Source organism: Macaca mulatta, chromosome 2, assembly GCF_049350105.2.
Source record: "Macaca mulatta isolate MMU2019108-1 chromosome 2, T2T-MMU8v2.0, whole genome shotgun sequence".
Taxonomy (NCBI): domain Eukaryota; kingdom Metazoa; phylum Chordata; class Mammalia; order Primates; family Cercopithecidae; genus Macaca; species Macaca mulatta.
Window position 1 is genome coordinate 107,715,552 of NC_133407.1, and position 27,588 is coordinate 107,743,139.

A 27,588-nucleotide genomic window follows, 5' to 3' on the forward strand; every position below is an offset into this window, starting at 1 on the left:
ATGTACTGTTAAGTTAAAGGTATATGAATCTAGAATTATGTCAAAACAAAAAGTTTTTAAAATGTAGTTACCATATATACATGAGTAACCCATAGAAAAATTGAAAAATAGGGAGTAAAATTATTTTCCACAAGACGTTAAAAGTAGATTATAAATAATTTGTAGAATTTTTATGCAGCTATTGCTTTTATTATAGCAGAGTTTTTAATGCCTTCCAACTCTTCTAAAAGACCCTGGCTTTTAATAGAAAATCTTAAGTCCTTAGTGGTCCTTCCCTGACCCAGCCCCTACATCCCCCTTGAGCCTTGCTCTTTCCTTTCCCTCGCAGCAGGTCACATGCCAGCCATACCAAACTCCTTATTGTTTCCAAACATGTTGCTCCTTTTCATGGTTCCATATTTGCACATGCTCTTTTTCCTTCCCCCAAAACAGCCCTTACATTCACGTGCCATTTCTAAATCTTACTTCATGTTTAAGATTGATCGAATTAGACTCCCTTAGAAACCTTTGCCTGAACCTCCTCTGTATCCACTCACCCTGATTTGGCATTTAGTATGCTAAATTCGGATTTTTGTTTCCTTGTACCCCAACTGTGAGTGCCAACCAAACAGAGACAAACTCTTACAATCTGTACCCTTCAAGTGCCCAACTCAGTGCTTACGTATATGGTAGGTGCACAATCATATTTATTGCACTTAATTGAGTTTAGTTACTTTAAAGTAAATTTTGAAGGAATAGACTGAGTTGAAATACATACACTTTATTTCTAAAACCTTTATTGTACCATTTAATAATTCTAAACTAATTAAAGATTCTTACCTAAATATTTAAATAATAGTGCTTAGGATTAGGACTTACTTTTATTTGGAGCATATTTTTTTTTTGGAACTTTACAAATTCCCATCTAAAAATCCCAAAGATTTACAGTGGCTTGTTTTGAATATTAATATTTCCAGAATTCAATTAAGGTTTTTTTTTTTATCTCTTACTTGAACTTTCCTTCAATGAAAATCATTTTCTTGTTAAAAATGTCTTAATGCCATTTATTGGAATTCTAAAATTAAATTATAGTAACATAAAGCTAATTGTTTCTTTCCCTTTGTTAACACTGTAGCTTTTTGAAAGATTGCCGAGTTATTTTGACCTTCAGAGGAGGCTGATGATTTTAGAAGACCAAATAAGCTATCTTTTAGGTGGCATACAAGTTGTTTATATTGAAGAATTACAGCCAGTATTGACACTTGAAGAATATTACTCTCTTCTTGATGTGTTTTATAATAGACTGTTGAAAAGTAGGATACCATTTCACCCTCGAAGTTTGCGTGGTTTACAAATGATCCTTAACAGGTAAATATCTAAGATAGAAGGATTACTTTTATTCCTTCGTCTAGGTGGGTTGTGTGTGTAAATGCATTAAATTGTTTTGTATTTCAATGGGTAGTTCTTAAGAATTAAAGAAGAAAATGCCACTACTTGTGTTAGCAACTCTCTTCTACACTCTAGAAAAGCCAGCATGGGAGGATTGAAGAATTTAATGTCTAGAACATTCTTTGAATATATTGCTGAGCAGATTTACTGGGCAAAGTCAATCCAATGGAAAACATTATAAGATTAAACTAATAGTAAATCAGTAGCCAACATTTGTGGTGTATACACTGTTTGCCGAGCACTGTGTTGGGTACTTATATGCATTCTGTCTTTAGCTCTGACAACCTCACTGTGCAGCAGGTCACCCCTTGCATGTAACAGATAAGGAAGGTCAGAGGACTTGCAAGTAGGTCGTGATCCTGAAGAAGTGTGTCTTTGGGGGCAGCAAAGCTTTAAGTTGCTGCACTTTTGAGGTGGCTTTTCTTGATGATTTTTTTTTTATTATTTTCCTGAGGACTAATCAAACATTTTCTCTGGTCGGGGAGAGGAGAGGGTCAGTGGTTTTTCCTTTAATGTATATTTTATTGCAGTGACAGATATGCTCCAAGCTTGCATGAACTCGGGCATTTTAATATTCCAACACTCTGTGATCCAGCAAATCTCCAGTGGTTTATTCTCACCAAAGCTCAGCAGGCAAGAGAGAACATGAAAAGAAAGGAAGAGTAAGTACTGCCAGTCCTCTGTAAAGTCAGATCATTCAGTCTAACTGAAAACTTCAGATATTTGGAACTCATAAATATGGGACCTGGAAACAGTATGAAGCTTAGGAAATTGACTAATTTGTAGATATTCCATATTTTTTTATTCCCTACCTAAATTATGTTACCACCATGGACCTCAGTTTGAGAAGTTCAGCTTCTTAATATAAAAGTCAATTCAGGAGCAGAATGAAAAATAAGAATATCAGCAAGGAATTTTCCAGATGGAAAAGACTGACAACAAGCAAAAATATTGATTATTTCTTGATTAACAAGAATATTGCTTAAAAGATTTCAAACTGTTAATATAAAAAGAACTTCATCTGTATCTTAATTAAGTTGAGAAGAAACCTTAAAAAAACCATCTTAAGCCGGGCACAGTGGCTCACGCCTGTAATCCCAGCACTTTGGGAGGCTGAGGCAGGCAGATCACTTGTGAGGTCAGGAGTTTGAGACCAGCCTGGCCAACATGGTGAAACCCCGTCTCTACTAAAAATACAAAAACTATCCAGGTGTTGTGGTGGTCACCTCTAGTCCCAGCTACTCAGGAGGCCAAGACAGGAGAATGGCTTGAACCCAGGAGGCGGAGTTTGCAGTGAGCCGAGATCACGCCACTGCACTCCCGCCTAGATGACAGAGAGAGAGAAAGAAAAATAATAAACCTTTTAACTGTTGATATAAAGAAAACTTTATCTGCATTTTAATTAAGTTGAGAAGAAACCTTAAAAAATCATTTTAGGCCGGGCACAGTGGCTCAAGCCTGTAATCCCAGCACTTTAGGAGGCCAAGGCAAGGAGATCACTTGAGCCCAGGAGTTCAAGACCAGGCTAGGCAACATGGTGAAACCCTGGGCAATATGGTGGGGAAAAAAAAAAATTAGCCAGGCATGGTGGCACTTGCTTGTGTTCCAGCTACTCAGGAGGCTGAGGTGGGAGGATTGATTGAGCCTCGGTGGCCAAGGCTGCAGTGAGCTGTGATCGCACCCCTGCACTCCAGCCTGGGTGACATAATGAAATCCTTTCTCAAAAAAAAAACAATGTATCATTTTAGTTCCTAAGCAGTGTTGTTTTTATGTTGTTTGTATCTTTGAAGGAGTCCTATTATAGCCAACAGTTTCCTGTTTTGTAGGTGGTAAGATATTGCTTGATATTGTTTTATGTATCACCTATGAAGAAATGAGGTCATTTACTTAGCCATCATTTACTATGACTGTTATGTGCCCAAAGCTGAGATCAATGCCATTGATAGAAAGACTTAGACATGATCTCTGCCTCCTGGAATTGTTTCTAGTAGGAGATGTGAGTGCTATAAATTTGCCAGTGGTAGCTGCAGCACAATCCAGTGGGAAAAGCCAAAGCTGACACCTGGGAGCATAGCAGACAAGGGAAGGCAACGGCAGGGAACAGGATGGAAGCTGGAGAGAATGCCATTCCACATGTCCATGGAGGGAAGTTTCAAGGAGAAGAGAGGAGGACAGGGTAATGGGACCTGGTTGTTTAGCAGGGTGCCAGTGGAAGCAGTTCTCCTGCCTCACTGTTCATTTGAGGTTCAGTTTCCACAAAGTGCTCATTTTAAAAGCCAGGAATTTTAAATATAGAGAGAGGCTAGGTTTGGTGGCTCACACCTGTAATCTCAGAACTTTGGGAGGCCGAGGTGGGCAGATCACTTGAGGTGAAACCCTATCTCTACTAAAAATATGAAAATTAGCCAGGCGTGGTGGTGCACACCTGTAATCCCAGCTACTCAGGAGGCTGAAGCAGGAGAATCACTTGAACCCGGGAGGCAGAGGTTGCAGTGAGCCAAGATCACACCATTGCACTCCAGCCTGGGCGACAGAGCGAGACTCTGTCTCAGAAAAATAAATAAATAGAAGGGATGGCAACTAACCATGGAAGCCATTCTTTTAGCAAGAGACAACGAGATCATTTTATGTATAAAATAAATGAAGGAGCAGCATCTCTTTTGTTTTCCTTATAGAACTGATGACAACTCAGTAGGCCAGATCCTATCACACCCTACCTCTTGATTGGCTGTTAAGTATTTGTTAGTGCTATTTCTTTTCTCAATTTTACGTCTGCTTTAACCCTCAAGAGCAATTCTAGCCAACTGTTAATCATTAGGACTGATGATTTTGTTTGCTATAACCTATCAGCTGCTTTTTCTCTTTTTCTCTATGACCATTTTATAGCTTTCGAGTAATGCTATTACATTGTGAGAAAGCAAAGTAAAAAGAAAAACATTCAAATAGGTCAATTTGTGAATGTTCCGTCCTACCAGTTGCTCAGGCGAATAAAAACCAGCGAGTCATCTTGATTCCTCTCCCCTGTCTCACTCCCTACCCCAGTCCACCTTCAGAGCAGACCCGGAAAGAAACTCACCTCTTCTCTTTTCCTTTCCTGCTGCACCTGGTCTGAGCCTCCATCATTTTGTGATGGCCTCTTGTCTGGTCTTCAGGCTTCCACACTCAGCACCTCCCCAACCCGCGGTGGACTCTCATCAGAGCAGCAGTGGGAACCTAGTCAGAGCTGTCACTCCTCTGCCCAGTGCCCACAGACCCTCTGCCCACTCCCTTGCTTGTCTCAGCTCAGCTCCTGGGACTCTCCTCTCACTCGTTCTGCTCCAGCCTTTTTATCCTCCTCGAGCACTCTTGACATGTGTCCGCTCCTGGGCCTGTGTGCTTTCCCCCAGCCTGAGGTCCTCCTTCCTCAGAAATTGCAGCTTCCTCAGGCCCTGCTCACATTCCACCTTCTCTGGCCACACAACTTGCAGCATGGAGCCCCCACCCTCTGCTGTACTCTCCTCTCCACCTCAGCCGGCCTGCCTTTCTCCATCCACCTCAACAAATTTGCTGTTTCCTTATTAATGTGTTTTCTCTCTCTCTCCTTCCCAAAAGAAGGTAAGCTCGCTGAGGGCAGACTTCAGTCTATTTTGCTTCCTCCGGTACCAACTGGGATGGGTGCCTGGCACACAGGGGGCCTTCAGGAAATACCCGTTGACCTTTCACCTGCTTCCTTAGCCTTTTTCTGGCTCTGGGCCCCAGAGTCCTCATCCCTATACTTAGCCCCCAAGGAGAGGAAGCACTTGCTGCTAGTCCCAGCCTTCCTTCCTGCTCAGTCATCATCCTTGTGCCCCTGACTCTGGGCCCAGGAGCCTCTCCTCGCCTTTGCTGTCTTTCCTTCCTTTGCTCTGCTGTCCCTGCCCTAGTAAGACACCTTCATTATATTCGCAGAGCAGTGATGCAGACTAACTTCTTTCCTTCCATGAAGCATGTTCCTAGAGAGTGGTTTTCAGATACTTTTTAACTTACAAGGTAGATTCTTAAGTGGAAACATAGTTTATTTTATTAGGTTCGTGCAAAAGGAATTGCAGTTTTTTGCCATTAAAAAAAAAAATGGCAAAAACTGCAATTCCTTTTACACCAACCTAATAAAAAAGAGTTAAAGCTCTCAGTTGTTCTAGTTCAAAAGAAAAGGAGCCAGAGGCCACCCATGCTCACAGGGTCCTCAGAGTAGCAGCTGTGCAGGACCCTCAGCTTGCTGAACAGTTAAAAAAAAAAAAGGGGGGGGGGGGGGAAGCGCACACTCTTCTAAGCTGGTATGTACAACCCAAAACTGTATGACTGGTTGGTCCTGTCTCTTGGCACTGCCTGGCTGGCATGTAGACAGTGTTTGCTGCCTGTGGAGCCCCCAGTCCTTTAGAGGCTGGTGATAGCCTAGTTCGCAGTTCTTCTGTAGGGTGGTAACAACCCAGAGTAAACTGCACCTGAGGATCAGCCAGCTCTCCCTAGCAGGGGCATTCCCCACTTATGTTTTTGTAGTAACCCACTCAGATGTTTCCTTTTACTCTGTATCATATATTTCAAATTTTAAAATCACTTAGATAAGTTGGAAACAATCAAAATGTACAGTAATAGAGGAATGTTTAAGTAGTTCTGATGCATGTAGTAGAAACAGTGACTAAAGGCTGAGCATGGTGGCTCACACTTATAATCCCAGCACTTTGGCAGGCTAAGGCAGGAGGATCACTTGAGCCCAGGAGTTCAAGACCAGCCTGGGCTACATGGTGAGACCTCATCTCTACAAAAAATTTAAAAATTAGCTGGGTATGGTGGTGTGCACCTGTAGTCTCAGCTACTTGGGAAGCTGAGGCAGGGGGTTTGCCTAAGCCTGGGTGGTCAAGGCTGCAGTGAACCATGGTCACGACACTGATACTCCAGCCTGGGCAACAGCGAAACCCTATCTCAAGGCCAGGCACGGTGGCTCACACCTGTAATTCCAGCACTTTGGGAGGCTGAGCGGGGTGGATCACCTAAGGTCAGGAGTTCAAGACCAGCCTGGCCAACATGGCAAAACCCTGCCTCTACTAAAAATACAAAAAATAGCCGGGCGTGGTGGTGCATGCGTGTAATCCCAGCTACTTGGGAGGCTGAGGCAGGATAATCGCTTGAACCTGGGAAGCAGAGGTTACAGTGAGCCAGGATCATGCCACTGCACTCCAGCCTGGGCAACAGAGTAAGACTCCATCTCAGGAAAAAAAAAAAAAAAAAAAAAATTTCCTGCTGACTGTAGAGGCACCCAAGGATGAGGAAAGGCTTGTACATGTTATTTTCCTGTTGAGGGGACAGCCTTGGGGAACCTTAACAAGGGCTGCCTTCTCAATGCTTTTCTAAGATTGCACCTCAGAAGAACTGATGGGTTCTCCTGTATAAAGCTTGTGACCCATGGGTCTGGGAAACCCTAGGATGAGACTGTAAGCTTCTAAAAGGAATGAGAATGAGAGTCTTGCCCAGATTTTAAAGATATATTGTTGGAGAACTATGCAGTAACATGGTCACACTGCAAGGCTTCTCATTTCTAAGCATCGTTGTTAGTATCTTTTCTTGACAAGTGAAAAATACCTTTACAGAAAAAGTTACTCATCCCCTCCTATTGATAGAAGTTTAAGGGTTCTTTCTGTCTAATCCTGGAGAGATTAGAAGCAGGCCCAGCTGTGAAACATTTTCAGCACCATCAGCCCTGACTGCTGTCTGTCTGCTTGAATCTCTAAGCAGCACTGTGTAGGAGAGTAATCTTACAGAAAAAGCAAACAGCACTTGAGAAAGTGATCAGTATTATAGGCCAGGATAACTAACTGCTATGACCATTTCTGTTTTTTACTGTCTAGTTTATGGAAATTTTATAGTACCTACTTTTCTATGCAGAGTTTAAGGGTAATTAAATGTAAGATATTTAGACATTTTAAACCAATGAAGTATTTTAAATAGACTGGCTCAGGGACACGACCATGGCAGTTTTGCTTTATTCATGTTGTTAAATGGGCTTGCTGAGTAACTCATGTGTTGGTCTAGATGTAGCGCATTGAATCCACTTATCAAAACACCATATCCCTAAGCACTTGCCACCTGTGGGAGAAAGTATTTGAGACACTGAGTTCTGCCTAGAGTTGTATACTTTGTAGACCTGAACTGAAGCCCCTGATGGAATAAGAGAGTTGTAACCCCAGGCAGAGGGGAGGGAACAGACAGAGGACTGGTGAGGTAGGAGATGAAGAGTGAAGAGAACCTGTCCTCCTCAGGGTCCTGGTTTTCCGTGAGTCTGCTTTTATCTGGGAAATCTTTAGACAGCATTACTGCCCAAGGGTTAAACTTTAGGTGGGTCCTAAAACTAGGGGTTTTATAGTCTTCATTTTCTGCTTCCTTCAGTCACTAACAGCTGCTAGGTAAGGCAATATAAGAGCTTTTTAAATTTTATGTTATTTTTAGCCCTTTACTGCTAAAAACGTTACCAAATACTTTTAGAGATCCATGTGACAGAAACTCAAAAGATTTAACACATGATGGCTATTGGCATGTCTTCCAAACGTATAATTTGGCCTTTGTGGGTGGCATTTTCGGTGTTGTGAGTTATGGCCCCAATATGTAAGAATATATTTACATTATGTGTTCTTTTATTTGGTTATAGCTTATGACAATATTTTTATTTTCTATATAATAGGTTAAAGGTTATTGAAAATGAATTGATACAGGCATCAACAAAGAAATTTTCTTTGGAGAAGTTATATAAAGAGCCCAGCATTTCTAGTACACAAATGGTGGATTGTTGTAAGAGACTTCTAGAACAATCACTGCCTTACCTACATGGGATGCACCTCTGCATTTCACATTTTTACTCTGTTATGCAAGATGGAGACCTTTGTATTCCTTGGAATTGGAAGAATGGAGAAGCCATTAAGTAACACAGAAATCTGTTTTATTTTTTTAAGAGATAAGAAAGGAACTTAAATTAAAAATATTTAAATCCACAGTTTGATATAACAGTATTATTTACATATCATAAGAACAAAGTTTCTAACTGCTGCTTTAAAAGTAGACTTTTAAAAAAAAAAGTTAATTTCTGCTAGGAAATGTGTTTTAAAAAAGATTTTATAGGCCAGGCGTGGTGACTTATTCTCGCGGTCCCAACTACTTAGGGAGGTTAAGATAGGATCACTTGAGCCCAGGAGGCCAAGGTTGCAGTGAGCCCAGATGGCACCATTGCCCTCCAGCCTGAGCAACAGAACAAGACCCTGTCTCAAAAAATAATAATAATAATTTGAAATAAATAAGTAACTAATAAAAAGATTTTATATCCCAGTCTTATGATGTTGGTTGACAAAGGTAGATAAAAAGATGTTAGAATGAAAGAACATATTTTTAGTGATATGTAAATGAAGGATTCTACAATAGTCATATATTTTTATATGAATGAATGTTGGGTTGGGCTGGAGAGGTATGTGTGTATAAATACAAAGGTCTCACATTCAGAGTATAGCTCTGAAATAATTGAACTCTTGTCTGCAATTCAACATGCATCTGTATAGTTACATCTCATGTAAATATGCACACACATATTTTGCAGCCAGTAATTGACAGTTAATGTCCAAAACAGGTGATTGATAGGTAGCAAAAATTAGATAACCACCAGTTATGCCCAAGAGAAAGACTGGAAGGACTAAAAGCAGTTGAATATGTGGTACTGACATTGTCATAAGCAGTCTGATAACCAGTTTATTAAAATGTGCATTAACGGAGAATTTAATTTTAAACCCATAATTTCTCCTATCCATTAAAATATTATAATTATTAGTAGTATGAAACCAACAGGAAATGTTTTTGAATCATTTAGCGAGATGACTCATTTGTTTCATGGGCAAACACTATCCAGGAAAATCCTTGCCTGTTTCCCAAAGAGCTCTAAGAAATAGAATCAAGTGTAAAATGGTTCAGACCATTCCAGATTTCTTGTCACTCTTCTCAACCCTGATCTTCCTGTTCTTACTGATGTTTGAAACCCTTTCATTAGCCCCGGCCTGGTTAAAGCCCCTCAGAGTCACCTCTCATTCATAGCAATACAATTTAACCCCAAGTGGTTGATGGTGTCCCCAGCACGGCCGAGAGACCTGATCTCTGGATTCAGTGCTTTTAGCTCTTCGGGTTTACCCTAAGATTCCATCAGGCAATATTTTTAACCAATCCAAAAGCTCTTCAGGTCATTTCTGAAGAGGACAAGGTGAATCCTGGCTTGGAACACCATTTTTGGGCTCTTGCTGCTGAATGAATCAGAAAGGAATTTTTTCTGAAAAGCATTAGAAAGTAAAGGAGATGTTAAAATCAGTTCTTGCAGATTTATCTAAGACACTGATTATTTTAAAAGCTTTTACATTCAAATGTGTATTCAAAAGAAGTACTGATTTGTAATTATTATAGTTTGTGTATATCATCCCTTTTAACTGTGCCTAACAACTCTACTTAAATTTTGATTTCTAGTGTAACAAATGTTTCCTGTAAAGATTTTCCAGAGCCAAATAATGGGAGTGAAAAATTCCTTAAGTGTTATATAAGAAAATATATTAGAAAATCAGGTTTGGATTATACCATTTCCAAAATATACTAATATAGAATCCTCAGTAATATGTTTGAATTGGATTTTGTCTCAGAAATAATTGTTACATAATAAAGAATACATCAACCAGATAACTGTTCTTTTTCTTGTTACCCAACTGTTAGTAGTTTTAGAACTATTGCAGTATAATAGGAAATTAGAAGAAATTGGTACTTGTATATGCCTGTTTGACTTCCTCTCCCACTCTAACATGAAAGAGAAAATTCTGTCCCACCACTGAAAGCTGGCACAGGAGCAGACCCCTCTCACTGTTTCTACAAAGTCTCGGGTGAGAAGTGGTCTCCAAAGGGACCTGAGCTCTAGCTCAGGCCTGTCCCATGGGAGAAACAGGCCTGCACTCCCCTGCCCAGGCTGTCACGGCAGGAAGGCATATGTGCGTCCCTAGGACAGGTTCTTACCAGGCCCTGCTTCCTCCTTTCTCTTAAAGGACTCCACCTCCAGGCAGCCTTCCTGAGCTAATAAGAGGGTGGTGGGCTTTCAGAAGTGGCCAGGTGGGACAAAAGGGACCAGGGCTATCTCAAGGGCCAGCTCACCTTTGGCATCTCTAGGGAGTAAGTGTATATCACAGATAGAGGTCCCCAGAGTTAACCCCCTCCAGCTTAGGTCACTGTCGCAGCAACCTGATGCCCCTGTGTCCCCCATGCTAACTTGACCTCTTTCATGGAGCCTGCCGCCCTGACCCCTGCTGCCCTGGAGAATTCTGCCCAGGCTTCCCTGCAACAAACCAAGCAGATCAAATCAGTCCCATGGAGACTGATGGGCCCCAAGGCCGCAGGCTCCTCTGTAGGGGACCATGGTCCTGGCAACCTCCCACCCACAGGCCAAGGTACAGGAGCCACAGAGGCATCCAGGGAGGCCTGGCAACTGGCTAACCATGAAGTGCCCACCCTGTTCCAAGACCACCCTCATACCTGTCATAAGCAGTCTGATAACCAGTTTATTAAAACATGTGCAGTTGCTTGGACAGCAGGGCTGACCCAGGACAAGTGGATCTGTTAGGCTGGTCTTCGGGGTGCTGGGGTCGGGGCAGGGGCACTTCAGGGATAGGAAGGAGAGGCCTGTGTGTTCCAGAAGTACAGAGGAACCTGGTGCTGACTGCAGTCAACCCCGATGTGATGACCTTTCTACCCGCCCTCTTTGATGTCTTGGTGCTGGTTGCCGTCTTTGGCCAGGTAAGCTCATGGTCTAGGCTCTTGGGGTCCCCTCACTGGGCCTGCCCACTGCCTGCAGATAGGGGAGCCTATGGGCCAGGACTGTCCTTGGCTTCCCCTTCCAGATCGTGGGTTCAAACACACCATTCCTGGGTTCCACCACCACCAAGCCTCAACGGTGTCCTGATGGGCACAGGAGCTGCTGGGGCTTTCTAGGTTAAGACCCTTGCCTATCCCTGTGTTCCCCCGCTGCAGTACAGGGGCTGCAGGGGTCAGCCTCAGTCTCTGCCCTGGGAGCCTGCCTTACCTTGCCCGGGCATCCCCACACCTGCCCTGGAAGACCCCCCACACCCAGTGGCTCTGATCCACTGTAGAGCAGCCAGGGCCCCCGTTGCTCACACCCTCTGGCCTGAGGCTGACTGGCATTGTGGCTGGGTTTGGGGGTCAGGGTTGGGGGTGGGCCTTGCCCTCAACAGCCCCCACTCCCACTCTGACCCCTTTTCAATCTTCCTCCTCTTGTGGGCTCTATCCTTGGACCCTCCCAGCTCCTCACACCGGATGACTTTCTAAATATCCAGAAATCACTTTTTAAAATACCAGCTTCAGGGCTAGGAGTGCCTAGAGCAGACCAAGAAGGCTATGGCCAGGCGGGGGCCCTGCCTCCCAGACTTCTGAAAAGGCAGAATCTGGGCCCAGAAGTTGCTGTGGGACCAGAGAGCTGGGGCTAGGAGCATCTGCATGGGCTCCATGAGGAGGGGAGGCAGGTTTCAGATCAGGGCATGCAGAGGCAGTGAGCCCAAGGGAGGAGGCAGGTGGACAGATGGAGGGGGCCTACAGAGGGAAGGAGGTACTGACTGAGCTCTGGGATGACCATCTCTACCAAGAGGCCCTCTGCATCCCCCAGGATGTGCAGACCCTGGCGCACACAGTCCCACATGAGACCCTGGGCTGGCACCGCCCTGAAGAAGGTGGCACCCACTCTCGTGGTCAGTGGATCCAGCCTGGTGGGAGGATCATCCCACTTCAGGGGGCTGGGCAGCCTGAGGGGACTAAGGGAGGTCATCTCTTCCAGCCTCCTGCCCTCAACCCCAGAACCCAGGTCTGAGCCCTGGGCCACCCAGGGCCACCCTGAACCCACCAGATTCCTCCACCACCACTTGGTCAAAGTTTTGTAGAGGTCTGAGGACAAGGGTCAGCTGGGGGATCAGGAGAGGATGAAGAGGGTCACAGCTCTAACAAAGTCTTGTCCAGTCATCCCCCATCTTTCCAAGGCCTCTTCCCTGACCTCCCTACTTCATCCCGCCACTTCAACCATCTCGTCAGCTGCCCCTGAAGTGCCCAGAAGTCAGGGCTGGTTTTGTCCTCCAAGGCCATGGTGTAGTGCTGGCCCAGGATCTGCAGCCAAACTTCATACAGCACCAGCTCCGCCTTCTCCCCTAGAGAGATGGGGATGGAGGTGGCATCAGCCTGCACTCCCTCTCCTGGAAGCCGTGGGGTGGGACGCGCACCCAAACTCTAATGCTCCATCCAGGGGTCAGCTGCTGCTGGTCTAAAAACGAGATTTCTTGCTGCCTGTTTTTGTGTGACCCATGAGCTAAGAATGGCTTTTACATGTTTAAATGGTTGAAAACATGGAAAGTAGAATCTTATCTTGTGACACATGAGAAGTACATGACATGCAAACTTCCACATCCATAAAGAAAGGTTTCTGGGAACGTGGCCATGCTCATTTGCTGACATGTTGTCTAGGGCTGCTTTCTTGCTACAGGGGAGGGTTTGAGTATGTGGTGATGGAGACTCAGTGGCCTGCAGAGCCTTAAAGAGTTTCCATCTGGCCCTTTACAGAAAACGCTTGCTAACCCCTACACTGATCCATCTAATGGAATATGCTGCTCACTCCGAGAGTTGATCCTAGTAGGAAATGTTGCTGACAATTTAACAGATGCTGCTTTTATGATTTATTTTGTCGCTGCTGTGGTGGGAGACATGTAAGAAAATTCACCCCCTGGGAGGAGGTCATGGTGGGGCTTGTGGCCATCAATGGTGAAGCCTCTTTAAGAGGATGCGTGGGGAGCTCTACTGTCTGCTGAGGGTGTTGTGATGGGCCCTCTGTGTTGAGGAATGAAGAGGGAACATGGCCTGTCTGCTGGGAACAGCTTCTGGGGAGCAGAAGAGATGGTAGTTTGGGCCTGTGGAGGCAGAGGCCCAAACCAATCTGGTGTCTGGGGCAGCCGGCAGGGAGAGTAGCTGTGTAGGAGTGGGTGCGAGGGCAGAGCCCGAAGGAGGGCACCCCGACCACACTCCCAGGAGGCTGCGGTGTTGGGGGTGGGGCAGCACTGTAGGAGGACCAGTGCCTTCTGTGGCTGAGGGGTCCTTGGAGAGCAGCTCCAGGCTGTGCGTACCTGGGACTGATTTCACCCAGCGCTCTCTCAACTTGGGTGTGGAACAGCTCTCCCTGTTAGGATGGCATGAGCTTGCAGAAGTCATCCTATCAGGAGGCCTCAAGAGGAGATATAGGTTACTTGCAGCCCTGCACTGGGGCAGAGCTGAGGGGTTTTGCCTGTGACTTGGTGGGACAGATCTTGTCATGCATGTGAGGACTCAGTGAGGTCCTGGGAAATCGGGGAGGTGACGGGACCCTCTTGTCCCTCTGATCTTGACTGCTTCTCGCCTATGTCCAGCTCCTTGCTGAAACTCTATGCCCCGTTCCTCTCTGTGGCCCCAACACATGAGCAAGTATTGTCTGAAGAAAATTCTGCCCATTCTCTAGAAGGGGAACACCGAGGTTTAGAGAGGGGAAGAGCCTGATGGCCCAGAGACACACAGGGATCACAGCCCTACTAAAAACACAGAAATTAGCTGGTGCAGTGGCACAGGCCTGTAATTCCAGCTACTAGGGAGGCTGAGGCACAGTAATTACTTGAACCCAGGAGGCAGAGTTTGCATGAGCCATGATCTCACCACTGCACTCCAGCCTGTGCAACAGAGCATGACCCTGTCTCAAAAAAAAAAAGTTAAAACCCATTTGTCCAGTATAACATTTTTCAAAATATATACTCAAACATAGAGAAGTCTAGAAGTGTCACCAATGGTAATTTCAGGAAAGAATTCTAAGGTGACTTGTTTTGGTTATCTGCATTTTTTTTTCTTTTATTTTTTGGACACAGGGTCTTGCTCTGTCACCCAGGCTGGAGTGCAGTGACCCGATCAGGGATCACTGTAGCCTTGACCTCACAGGCTTAAGCCATCCTCCCACCTCAGTCTCCTGAGTAGCTGGGATTACAGTCACATGCCACCACACCTGGCTAATTTTTGGATTCTTGCATTTTTTGCATAGATGGGTTTTGCCATGTTGCTCAAGCTGGTCTTAAGTGATTCACCCACCTCAGCCTCCCAGAGTGCTGGGGTTACCAGTGTGAGCCGTGTGTGCCAGGCCTATTTTCTATAATGACCATGACCATGGATTTCATGTGCCAGTGTTTTTCTAACAATAATATTTACAAAGCATACTATGAAAAATATTCAGAGAAAAAGAAGAATACAAAATTGTAAAACATATATAACTAGTTTGTTTGTTTTTCTTTTTTAAAGGAAGAAAGAAACAAAGTAGATTGTCCAGGAAGATAGTTACTTCCACTTTGTATTTCTCTCGTGAACTCATTAGGAACCCAAAAAAGTTCCAGGAGTAAAATCACGAGGTCAGAGTACCCCGGCTTTAACTTCTGGTTCAGAGAATCCTAACAACTTACATTGTCACCAGCAAGTTCTTTGACTACCTGAGCAAATCTCACCTTAAATCAATTCTCACCTGACATTAACTGCTCAGCTTTCCGCTGATACGTTGATTCCAGGAGGCTCCTTGAGTTCTGTGTGTTCAGCTGGCCTCCGGTGGCCCCATTATTATTTTCTGCCAGGTAAAGGTCAGTCACCTCCACACAGATCTCATCACTCACGATATGCTGCAGCTGGAATCAAACAAAGGCAAGCTGTTAGTGAACACATAAAACGTTTCTCCATTATACAGCAACTCAAAAAAGGTTTTGATTTCTTTTGCTAGCAGTTTTGGAAAATTAATCATGCAAACCACTGTATCATTCTCTTGGAGAATAATCAAGCCAAGATTTTCAACCATCTCAGTGGTCCATTGAAAAATTTTCATATCTATTTAAAATCAAAACCAGAGAGAATTCAGGTTAATGTACTTCTTGTTCTTGTTGTTGTTGTTTTTTGAGACAGAGTCTCGCTCTGTCACCAGGCTGAAGTGCAGTGGCTTGATCTCGGCTCACCGCAACCTCTGAATCCTTGGTTCAAGCGATTCTCCTGCTTCAGCCTGCTGAGTAGCTGGAATTACAGGCACACGCCACCACCCCCAGTGAATAATTTGTATTTTTAGTAGAGACGGGTTTCACTGTACTTGCCAGGATGGTCTCGATCTCCTGACCTCGTGATCTGCCCGCCTCAGCCTCCCAAAGTGCTGGGATTACAGGTGTGAGCCACAGAGCCTGGCCTAATGTACTGTTTATTTAAAATTCTAAGGATCTTTAAATAATTTTCCATGGATCATAGTTTTATTACATTTTAAAATCATTTATAATTTGCTTTCACACATATTCTCCCTCACTTGATCCTCACAACTGCCCTGGGAAGCAGGTTGGAGACAGAGTAGGGGCCTGTTAGGAGACAGATTTACACAATGCATAAGAAAGCTCACTGTGAGCCGGGTGAGGAAGGGAGCCTTGGAGAATCATGAATGCAGTATCTATGTCTATATTCCCAGCCCAACTACAAAGCCTGAAATTCATTCGGTATTTAAGAAATAGCTGCGGAATTATTGCCTAGGGGTGCTCAGTTGAAGAAGCACAATTGGGACTAACAGTCATGCTTCCTGACTCCTAGCCCAATACTTTTACAAACACGTCACCTATTTTTCTATATCCGATAGAAAGTATAGTGCTTAAGTTGTACATGATGTTAATTCACTTTCAATACAGGTCAATCATGATTAACTGTCAGTAGCTTTTGTGACAAACTTAGTAAACTAGAAAGTTGAACCTTTCAGTGTTCCCATTCTCATGTCATATGCTATTTCTGTTTTAAAATAAAAATCCTTCCACATGAAACTTTCTCCATCAAAATGACAGAGAAGTGAAAATAGATACAAGACGAAAGCAAAACATTAATTTCAACATCAATTTGTCTATTTTGCTTTAAAAGTATAACCACCATTTAAAACCATTTTTAGGAAGATACATTCTTTTTGAAGTGTTAGAAACCATAATAACTATTCTTAACTTTAAGTCCTAAATGACCAGTATGTGTATTAGTAGATAACTGGACACAGTGTAAAGTCAGAAGGGTGACTGAGTGTGGCAGAAAGGGCAGTATGTCCAGCAACTGCAGATGGATAAATGACAATGAGTCCAGATAATGGATTCTGATACAACCATTCAAATAATGCTCATGAGTACTTGATAACATCGGGAAAAGCTTAAGATACAGTGTTTTAGAAAAAAGGAAAGGTGAAAAAAAAAATAGATGGAAAGCATGACTTCAGTCTTGCATACAAATGCTTCCACTTTGTCCTTTTTGTTTGTTTGATTACTTTTGAGACAGGGTTTCACTCTGTCGACCAGGCTGGAGTACAGTGGCATCATGATCTCAGCTCACTGCGGCCTCTACTTCCTGGGCTCAAGCAATGCTCCCACCCCGGCCTCCTAAGTAGCTGGGAGTACCCAGCTAACTTTTTGTATTATTAGTAGAGATGGGGTTTTGCCCTGTTGCCCAGTCTGGCCTCAAACTCCTGAGCTCAAGTGATCTGCCTGCTTCAGCCTCCTAAAGTGCTGGGATTATAGGCATGAGCCACCACCTCTACTTTCTACTTTCTTGTTGAAGTAGACTGTATTACTGATTCCCCACCCGCACCCTCTTTTTGGATATCTGGCCCCTCCTCGAGTCTCTGGAAAGGGCAGCACTACAAATCCAGGGACAACTAGGGAACTCCCACCCTCACTGCTAGGCAGATCAGATTCTCTCTCCTGCTCATTGGAAATGACACAGAGAGTTTTCAATAGATTTTTTGTAGAGGAGCATCTGTATGGAAAGGTCCAGTAACACTGGGACCAGGGGTACTGTCAGGGCAAGCCAAAGCCTCAGAGGCTGGAGGAGCCTGGAGCACGTGCTGAATGTTCATCTGCAGAGCAGAGCACAAGCATGGAGCAGAAGTCCAGAGTGAAGGCATGCAGGAGAGGAAAATCACCTCCCAGCCCAGGCAGGCCTTCCATGGTGTGGTCATATTTAGAGTTTTGTACTTAGATGTCTGTGAGGTTGCCTGTTGTATTCTTAATACAAATTCCACTTAAGCCAGCCTAGAATAGGTCAAGATAAATGTAATGACTTGACTTGGCTGGAGTGCAGTGGCGTGATCACGGCTCACTGTAGCCTCAACTTCCTGGGCTCAGGTGATCCACTTCTGCCTCCCGAGTAGCTGGGACTACAGGTGTGAGCCAACTTGCCCAGTTAATTTTTTGTATTTTTCTCATGAAAATATTTTTCAGAAGAAATCTATATACATTGAGTATCACTGACTGCTTTTCTTTGTCTTCTGTGAATGTGTAGGTGTTTGAGTCTCTTGTATTTCTTCTTTTACACAGGATATGGGCTGTTTGAAAACTATTTCATTATCTTCATCATCATCATTCATTTCAGCCACTTCAGATTTTCGTTTCTTTAAAAATATTGATGTACAAACCAATGTGGGGCCGTAGATATCCACTGTCTTCTCAGGAGTGTCAGAAGTGCCTAAAACCTTTTTCTTCTTCTTACATAAAACCTGGGCTATTGTAGACATCTGACAATTCATTTTTGAAATACTTTCCATTTTCTGTAAAATCAAAGAAGGAAAATCATAACCAATTCCTTTTTAAGCTAATTTCTTCCTGAGTAATCCTTTCTTTTTAAATCGCTCCTCCTTCCGTAGCTTTTGTGTAAGTGCTGATTCTAATTATACATTTCACTGATGGATATGATGGCTGCTTAAATGGAATATTCCAGTCTTGAAAGAGTTCTTTCTATACTTTTTCAGGTGGCATAAAATGACTCTCCAAGAGTCTTTCACCAAACAGGTAGTTAGTTGTTCATTGTTTCAGCAACTATCTTGGCAAAATCCTCAGACTTAAACTCCACAAACGCATAGCGTTTGCTATTTCCCGGCCTTTTATTTCTAGATAGTCTGAACCTTGTAACAGTGCCTTGTAACTGGGAGAAATAGGAAAGGATCTGGGTTTCATTCAGTAGGTTAGGTAGGTGGCACACATAGACTACTCCAGAAGAAAGTTGTTCTAGTTTTTGTATTTGGTTCGTTTCTGAGATGGAGTTTCACTCCTGTTGCCCAGGCTGGAGTGCGATGGCATGATCTCGACTCACCGCAACCTCTACCTCCTGGATTCAAGTGATTCTCCTGCCTTAGCCTCCTGAGTAGCTGAGATTACAGGCATGCACCACCACACCTGGCTAATTTTTATATTTTTTGTAGAGACAGGGTTTCTCCCTGTTGGTCAGGCTGGTCTAGGACTCCTGGACCCAAGTGATCTGCCTGCCTTGGACTCCCAAAGTCCTGCGATTATAGGCATGAGTCACTGCACCCAGTCCAGCCTTGACTTTGAAATATATGTTGTACATTCAGTCAGCAGTGAACTCTGGGGGAACACCAAAGATGAGAAAAATGAGAGAAGAGATACCTCCAATTAAAGGAGTTAAGACCAGATGCTTGAACTTATGTTTTAAACAGTCACTGCAGGTTGGGCACAGTGGCTGATGCTGTAGACAGAGCACTTTGGGAGGCTGAAGTGGGTGAACCACTTGAGCCTAGAAGTTTGAGACCACCCTGGGCAACATGGCAAAACTCCATCTGTACACAAAATAAAATAAATTAGCTGGGCGCGGTGGCGCCTGTGGTCCCAGCTACTTGGGAGGCTAAGGTGGGAGGTTGAGGCTGCAGTGAGCTGAGATCCACCACTCCACTGCAGCTTGCATGACAGAGTGACACCCTGTCATAAAAAAAAAAAATCACTGTTTTGTGGTTTTCTGGGTGAAACCTCTGTTTCCATAAGAAGAAAAAGGGGGTTGAGACAGTATGTATTACTAATTCAAAATCATAACCAGATGCTTAAAGTAAATCATTGTATCTATTGTTTCAAAAACCAACCTCAGGATTATTAAAAGTTAGTTTTATTGGATTTTTCTTTAAGCTGGGCTGGTTCACTCAGGTCTGTCACTTCCAAGCCCATGTTTTCCTACTTTTTAACCCTGTTTGGAAGGAAAACTGCAGCTAAGATTATGATCCATCCTGAGATGAAAAGTTTCACACATACACACCACACATACCCCCCACCACAGTATGATGACACAGTGACCCAACCTGAGGCTAATGGTACCACTGCCAGCAAATGCACCTTTTCTTTATTCTAATTTTTTTCTTTGTTTCTTCTAACAGCAGCAAATGCACTTAACCTTTTATTGAGATTCTCAACAGCTACCATTTGGTTTGTAGAGCAAATTGTTTACAAAGTAACTTTTTTCCATTTTTGATATTTTAATGAAAATTATGTTCTTCAGTTTTAAAGCTCCATCCCTCTCCCAAAGGAAGACTAATAAGTAACTACCAAGTAATGATTATTTAGGAAAAGAACAAAAGCAAAAACAGCTTTCAACCCTTCTGGAACATGGGTAAGCTTCCAAAGTCAAGACCTTCTGGGCCCAGTGGAGGTGCTAGGCCGCCTCAGGACACCCTCAGCACTTTCCCATCCACAACATCCTCAATGGCGGGGATCCATGCGCGGACCCCGGGGGCTTCCTGTTCCACAAGCTCCCCTCTCCTTTTCCTCTCCACCCTTGCTGCTGGGCCTCCCCTCCAAATCTGCCTAAGGAAGGCAGCAGGGTCTTTAATACTGTTCGGCTTTGTCAGTGGGGAAAGCGTACTCTGGAAAGCTGAGAGATTCCCTGGTCCAGTCTAGAGGAGGAAAAAATACGCAGTGTAGCATAGATGGTTTCACTTGTCCACTCAGACACATGCTCATACTTATTAGATGGACGTATCGGATGCTTCAAAAGTCCTGATGTGTAGTAGTAGAACAAAACTTGCTTGTGAAAAAAGAAGTTGCAAAATTATAAAAATGTCTGCAGCAGTTCAGGCTCCTGATGACAAAGCTGGTTCTGCTAAGTAGTTATTTTGACATGCACAGCAGCTTTCCCTAGAAGTCCTGTGTTCTAGGGGTTTCATTTAGACCACAAGAAGTTGAAATCGAAGTTTAAAAGGTTCTCTGCTGACAAAATATGCTATATCCATTGGTGGACTTCTACTCAGTAATGAAAGGAACAAACTACCAAAACCTGTCATATGTCATGGACCAACCTCAAAAACATTAGCGAAGTAAAAAAAAACCAGACAGGAGAACACATATAATTCCATTGATTTGAAATGTCCAGAAAAGGCAAGTTCATGGAGACCAAAATGGTCTGATTTACCTCAAGAGGTAGGGATTCAGGCACTCTAGAGTACATGTGATACATACATGAGAAAAAATAAGGAAAGAAATTTAAATGTAAATAAATGAAAATAATACTTCTCCCTGATTATAAAGAAAATCACATTCTTTTTGTAATAATTTGGAAGACAAAATATGAAGAAAAGTCTTTAATGTTGCCACTCAAAACATTCTGGTTTGTTGTTTTTTATACTTCTTTATGCATTTGAACATTTTAAAAAGTAGAATCATAATATATAGTCTTTTGTCACTATGTTTTGGGCATATTTCTATGGCAGTAAATATATCCTTGGCATCATCCTTTTTAAAAGCTTGATGTATATTAAGTTAATCATTGCCACCCCAGAAGTAAATTTTCTTATATATATATATTTTAATGGATGCAAGCAAGCATTTTTGGGCTGAATTCATAGAAGTAGAATTTCTGGAGGAAAATAACATAAAACACTTTTAAGATTTTTCATAGAAATTTTCAAATTATCCTGCAGAAAAATTGGTTCAGAGTTTATACTCCCAAAGTGGCAGAGCTCCAGTGTCCCCCTTTCATTTGTCCACTTTACTGGTATTTAAGGAGAAGATCTCATTGTTTTCATTACATTTCTTTGGTGTCTAGTGCTTTGGAACTTTTTTTTTTTTTTTTTTAGATGGAGTCTTGCTCTATCGCACAGGCTGGAATGCAACCGTGCAATCTCGGCTCATTGCAACCTCTGTCTCCTGGGTTCAAGCCATTCTCCTGCCTCAGCTTCCCAAGTAGCTGGGATTACAGGTACCTGCCACCATACCTGGCTAATTTTTGTATTTTTTAGTAGAGATGGGGTTTCACCGTGTTGGTCAGGCCAGTCTCGAACTCCTGACCTCAGGTGTTCCACCCGCCTTGGCCTCCTAAAGTGCTGGGATTACAAGCGTGAGCCATGGGACCCAGCCTTGCATCTTTTTTTGTATGCTTATTGGTCATTTTTTTCCTTATGGGAAGTGCCTGTTTCTCTATTGCCTATTTTCTGGCCAACCTCCAAAGTCACATTTCACTTAAATTTTATCCTGCTGATTGAAAGCATTTTAACATAAACAGGAGCAGGACAGACTGTAATTATGTAGATCTTGCTCTGTCACCCAGACTGGAGTGCAGTGGCATGATCATAGCTACCACAGCCTTGTACTGCTGAGCTGAAGCAATTTTCCTACCTCATCCTCCCAAGTAGCTAGGACTACAGGTGTGTGCCACGATGCCCAGCTAATTCTTAAAAATTTTTATAGAGATGTGAATTCACTGTGCTGCCCAGGCTGGTCTTGAACTCCTGACATAAAGTGATCCTCCCACCTTGGTTTGCCAACGTGCTGGGATTACAGGCGTGAACTACTGCTCCCGGCTGAGAGCTCATTTTGTTTGCTAGTGGAGTTCTTGGTATCTTTTATGTTTGAGGCTTTGGTGCTAGTGCTGAAGTATGACACTCACCATCTGAGGTTTACAGGACTTTTGTTTTTTATAGTGAACAGATGGAACTGTGTAGTTCTGTATCTTTGCAGGCAATACAAAACGTGCCTACCAGGATTCTGCTTTCTATCCATTGAAAGCAAGAAGTAATACAGTCAAACTTTGCCTGGCTTACAGGCTTTGAAAGAATGGAGTATTTTGATTTAATTCTATTAACTTGGAAGTGTGAAGGTGAAAAGAATTCAAAACTTACATTTCTGGTTGAATGCAATTTGAAAATACAGCCAATCATTCCCTTTTTCTTCTGAGTAAGTTTGGACATTCCAATCTACTTGGCGTTTTATTGTAGAACTGCTAGTGTGCCTGAGACTTACATTGTGAAGATAAGTTTTTAAAACGTGATAGGTAAGAGGGTATAAATGGTATTGTATGAGATCAGGCTGGATGAGTACTGACACTTGTAAATATACTTTTTAGAGTGAATCTCTGATTGCCACTTGTTTTCTTATTAACTCATAAAAATAGAACACTTCGGATGGAGGGTGGGAGTAGGAAGGAGACTTATGTGTTTTAATTGCATGTCATGGTTTCATATCAAGACAGAACATATGATATCCCTGGCTTTGGACCTACAGAAGGAAACACATTTTTCTACCTACTGTATGCCAGAGGTTCTTGAACATCTGGAGGGATTACTGCAGCACAGATTGCTGAGCCCTAATCCAGAGTTTCTGATTCACCAGGTCCAGGGTGGGGCCTGAGAATTTGCACTTATAAAAAATTCTCAGGTTCTGCTGATGCTGCTAGTCCAGAGACTACATTTTTGAGAACCACTCTTGTCTACTAACTGTAAATTGTAGAACTCTAGAAAAAAGCTTAGTTTGGTGTGGGAAAAGAAGCTCACAGGTTATGGAGCAAATCATGAAAGATTCAACCCTTGATCCCAGCCTAGTGTGGAATTCAGGTAACAAGCAATACACAGTGACATAACAGCCGCAGACGCTGACTGTCATGCAGGGTTCCCTCAGTGCACTGGTTTCCTGTGGCTGACTTAAGTTATCAACTCGGTGGTTTAACACAATAGAAATGGATTCCCTCACAGCTCTGGGGGCCACGAATCTGACCTCAAGGTGTCAGTGGGGCTGCTGAGCCTCCTCGGGCTCTGGGTGAGATCCCTTCCTTTGCTTCTTGCCACCAGTTCCTAGTAGCTGTTGGCACTCCCTTACTTGCAGCTGCATTTCCCCCTGCTCTGTCTCTGGTGACATAGCCACCTCCTCTTCCCAGTGTCCTCCCTGTGTCTCTGCCGGTTCTTATGAGAACACGTGTGGCTGCCTGTGGCCCACCAGATCACCCATGACAAGCTTCACTGGAGCTTAACTCCCAAGAGTCTTCACTGGATCATATACTTTGCCACATGAGGTGATATCAAGGTTCTGGGGGTTAGCAAATGAATGGATGATTTTGAGAGCCACCACTCTCAACCCTCTACACTTGGTGGCTTGGCCTCAAGAGGGGCCCTGGAGAGGGGACTCCCTTCTAACCTTCCTTTTTTTTTTTTTTTTTTTTTTGAGACAAAGTCTTGCTCTGTCATCCAGGCAGGAGTGCAGTGGTACAATCTCCGCTCACTGCAACTTCTGCCTCCTGGGTTCAAGCGATTCTCCTGCCTCAGCCTCCCGAGTAGCTGGAATTACAGGCACATGCCACCACACCTGGCTAATTTTTGTATTTTTAGTAGAGACAGGTTTCACCATGTTGGCCAGTCTGGTTTCGAACTCCCGACCTCAGGTGATCCACCTGCCTCGGCCTCCCAAAGTGCTGGGATTGCAGGCGTGAGCCATATGTCTGGCCTTACCTTCCTTTCCTGGGGGCTCTCCAGCAGCCCTGTGTGCAATATTGAGATTGTCTACATCCTTTAACAATTATTTAACATAATTTAACAATATTTATATTAGACTTCTCATGTTTGTATTTTTTTAATTTTTTGAGACAGGTTCTGACTCTGTCACTCAAGCAGGAGTGTGGTGGCACCGTCACAACTCACTGCAGCCTTGACCTCCTGGCCTCATGCCATCCGCTCACCTCAGCCTCCCAAGTAGCTGGGACCACAGGTGCACGCCACTACGCCCGGCTAATTTTTGTATTTTTTGTGGGGACGGAGTTTCACCATGTTGCCCACGCTGGTCTCAAATTCCTGGAATCAAGCGATCCACACACCTCAGCCTCCCAAAGTACTGGGATTACAGGCATAAGCCACCACGCCCGGCCTTAAACTTCTGTTTAAATCACTGTGTGTTGGCCGGGCGTGTTGGCTCACGCCTGTAATCCCAGCACTTTGGGAGGCCAAGGCGGGTGAATCACCTGAGGTCAGGAGTTTGAGACCAGCCTGACCAACATGGAGAAACCCCGTCTCTACTAAAAATACAAAAATTAGTCGGGCATGGTGGCACACGCCTGTAATCCCAGCTACTCAGGAGGCTGAGGCAGGAGAATTGCTTGAACCTGGGAGATGGAGGTTGTGGTGAGCCGAGATCGCACCAGTGCACTCCAGCCTGGGCAACAAGAGTGAAAGTCCGTGCCCCCCAAAAATAAATAAATAAATAAATCACTGTGTATTTCTGTTTTCTGATTGGACCCAGACTGATACACTGGTTCAGCAATGCCCCCTGCCATGAGTGGGAGGCCAGGCTTGGCTCCTTCCTGGGCACTCCCCAGCTAGAGGCCTATGTGCCCTCAGCCTTTGAATTCCTGCTCGCATGTTGCTTGATCATTTAAAATGCAAAATGTAGTGACTGCTGTCATCCTCGGTGCTGAGAGATAGCAGCCTTGCTCCTCGTGACCTTGGCCTTAGCAGCCCACCTCTTCCTCAAAGTAAGGTGCACAGGCTCTGCAGCTGATGTTTCTCCCCAGTCGGGGTAACCCCAATGTGTTCCAGAGGGAAGAGTTGTACAGTCGTGTGGTGTGGATGGCTGGGGCCTCACTGTGTCCAGCCCAGCTATAAACTGGCAGGTGGGAAACACTTATGGCCTGGCTGCTGAAAGGAGGGTGTCTGTGGCGTGTGAGCTCTGCCGTGAAGTTGAGGGAGGTGATGGGCATTCGTGTGGAATGGAGCCAGCAGCCGTTATTAACTGGGCCCTGCCATTCTCACTCCAGTGGTCCATGGTCCCTAGAGTGACCGTCGAGTGCTCTGTTCTGGGTGTGTCTCCCAGTCCCTTCTCAGTCAGAAACAATGCACAGTCACATTCTCCAGCCCACGGGGTGACGTCTGGCTCCACATGGTTCGAGGTACAGCTTATCTGGCTAACCCCTCCTCTCCCATTGTGCAACCTCAGGGCAGGGCCCATGTCCCATCCCAAGACTGCCTCACCAGGCCCCCTTGTCTCTCACCAGCCAAAATCCAAAGTGAGTCCAGGGAGGTGTCCTAGCGCATCCCCCATGTGGGCCTGGAACAGGAGATGGCACAGGCACTGGGCACAGGGAGGAGCTGCCCCCACAGAGTAGTCTCCTTGGGTCAGAGCAGCAGGTAGCCCCCCATTTATGAGGGTCAGGGCAAGACCCACTCACTCTCTCCAGATGTCTCTTAGCCAGAGGGCCAGGCAGGAGTCTTTGAGGGCTGGGCTCCAGACATCTTGCCTCCCCATGCTGAGCCCAGAGAGACTCTCAGCAGCAGAGGGAGGGAGGAGCAATGGCCCTCTTGGGCAGGTGGCCTCAGCACCGCAGGGCTGCATACAGCAAGCCCCCAGCTCTAGGAATCTGTTTCCCTCCTCAGCCAGGGCTGGGCTCCCCTTTTGTACACCTCATTCCATGGAGTCGTTGCTGCAGCCTCCAGGGTGGGCAGAGAGCAGGGACCACCCACCCATCCCCATCTTCAGCTTAGCTGGCCAGGAAGTGAAGAAGCCGGGCCCCAAATCAAGGCCTACTGGCTCCAGAACTCGATGCTCTGCTCACTAATGACTGTACACCCAGCATGGCCCCAGGCAGAGAGGTCACCACAGGATGGAGGCCACATGTTCAAGGAAACCATGCAGAGGGCCCTGTGTACCAGACCGGCAAGGCGACGTCGCACGTATTACAGGGACTGGGCTGGACTTCCCACATCCCTCAAACCCAGGGCCAGGGATCACTGCAACAGGAGCCAGCCAGGGCCATCTGATGTGTCCCAACCCAGGGCCCTCCCCATTGTCTGATCTGTAGGGCCAGCCCATCTGGGCCTGGGGCTCACTGGGGGCCTCTGTCCCAGGCCATCACCTGGGATGGCTGGAACTCTCTGGTCTGACCAGAACCACTTCCTTGGGGAAAGGTGAGCTCAGCAGTGGGACAACAGAGAACTTGGATGTTCATGAAGCCATCTTCCCCCAACAGCCTGAGGTTAGAATGTCTTTCATCCTGAATGGTTGACCAGCTTCCCTAATGTTGGCTTAAGCCCAAGCAGGCAAGGCAGTGGTAAGACAGAAAGAAGAACTTTCTGGCTACCAGACGCCTCATCAGAGTCAGAATGTGGTAATCCCATCACTTGGGAGGCAAATCAGTCACCATAGAGCATCTCAGGGCCTTGATGGCCACCCAGCTGGACACATGTGGATGTCTCTGGCCTTATTTCTCCAACACGTAGTAGGTTCTCAGTAAACATGTGAGACAGGTTCACACGATCAGTGTGCCTGATGGCTGTGACAGGCTCCCGAGGGCCACTTGCCCTTGTCCCTGAGGTTGGTATCCAAGTGACCCGAGTTCATGGGTCCCCCTCTCCCCACCCCTCGACCCCCCATCCATATAGGTCACCGATGGGGACATGCAGGTCCAGGGAGCATGGCTCAGCGTCAGGCCATCACTAAAGCCAACTCCAGCCCACAGGGACCTGGCACAGGGTAGGAACAGGGGCCCTGGGGATCAAAGGGGAGTCATGCCCTCTGGAGGGCCTTAACATCCTTTGTCGAGGACCCTCTGAATGTCTTCTCTTGGCTTGGCCCAGCAGGCATTGGAAGCCTCACTGGGGAATGGTCATGGGAGGGTCACGGGCACCTTCAGTTTCTAGCAGAGAGCCCGGAAGTGAGTGTCCCTGCCTTGCTGAGTTCATTTTCGGGGGGCAAGACCCAGTTCCATGCTGAGGGTGCTGATAGTCCTTAGGGTTATCCCCTTAGGGGCTCCTGGCCCACTGTCCCGGTGCCCCTCCCTGGCCACCACCAGGCACCTGAACACCAACTTCCCAGCAAAGCCCTCACCCACAGCAAAGAACACTCTGAGGTCTGCCCACCATAGGCCACAGGTGTTTGGAGGACAAGGACCAGATCAGGTTCCAGCCACACCAATATTTTCCTCCACCAGAGCCTCGGTGTCAAAGGAGCTGCTGGAGGGCCTGTTCAAGAAGAGTGTAGCGACAGAAGCCAAGGAGACTGTCCCCAC

At 45.1% G+C, this 27,588-nt stretch overlaps 1 protein-coding gene and 1 pseudogene across 5 annotated transcripts in view; one reads left to right on the forward strand and one right to left on the reverse strand.

Annotated features, from left to right (window-relative positions):
- The window catches only part of TCAIM (T cell activation inhibitor, mitochondrial), a 70,838-nt gene extending 60,701 nt beyond the window's left edge, over positions 1-10,137 (forward strand). For all 4 annotated transcript variants that reach the window (XM_015131204.3, XM_015131203.3, XM_015131205.3 and 1 more), the window contains 3 exons: positions 1,115-1,347; positions 1,959-2,090; positions 8,120-10,137. In XM_015131204.3, the coding sequence (XP_014986690.2) occupies positions 1,115-1,347; positions 1,959-2,090; positions 8,120-8,360 (606 nt within the window). In that variant the 3' untranslated portion in view covers positions 8,361-10,137. The remainder of the gene's footprint in view (positions 1-1,114; positions 1,348-1,958; positions 2,091-8,119) is intronic.
- Positions 10,138-15,672: 5,535 nt separating this feature from the next.
- LOC144339472 (MKI67 FHA domain-interacting nucleolar phosphoprotein pseudogene) lies at positions 15,673-25,284 on the reverse strand (annotated as a pseudogene). Its single transcript, XR_013414481.1, has 3 exons — positions 25,048-25,284; positions 24,044-24,101; positions 15,673-18,578 (listed from the first exon to the last, which is right to left on the reverse strand). The product of XR_013414481.1 is annotated as an MKI67 FHA domain-interacting nucleolar phosphoprotein pseudogene (transcript).
- Positions 25,285-27,588: the final 2,304 nt, after the last annotated feature.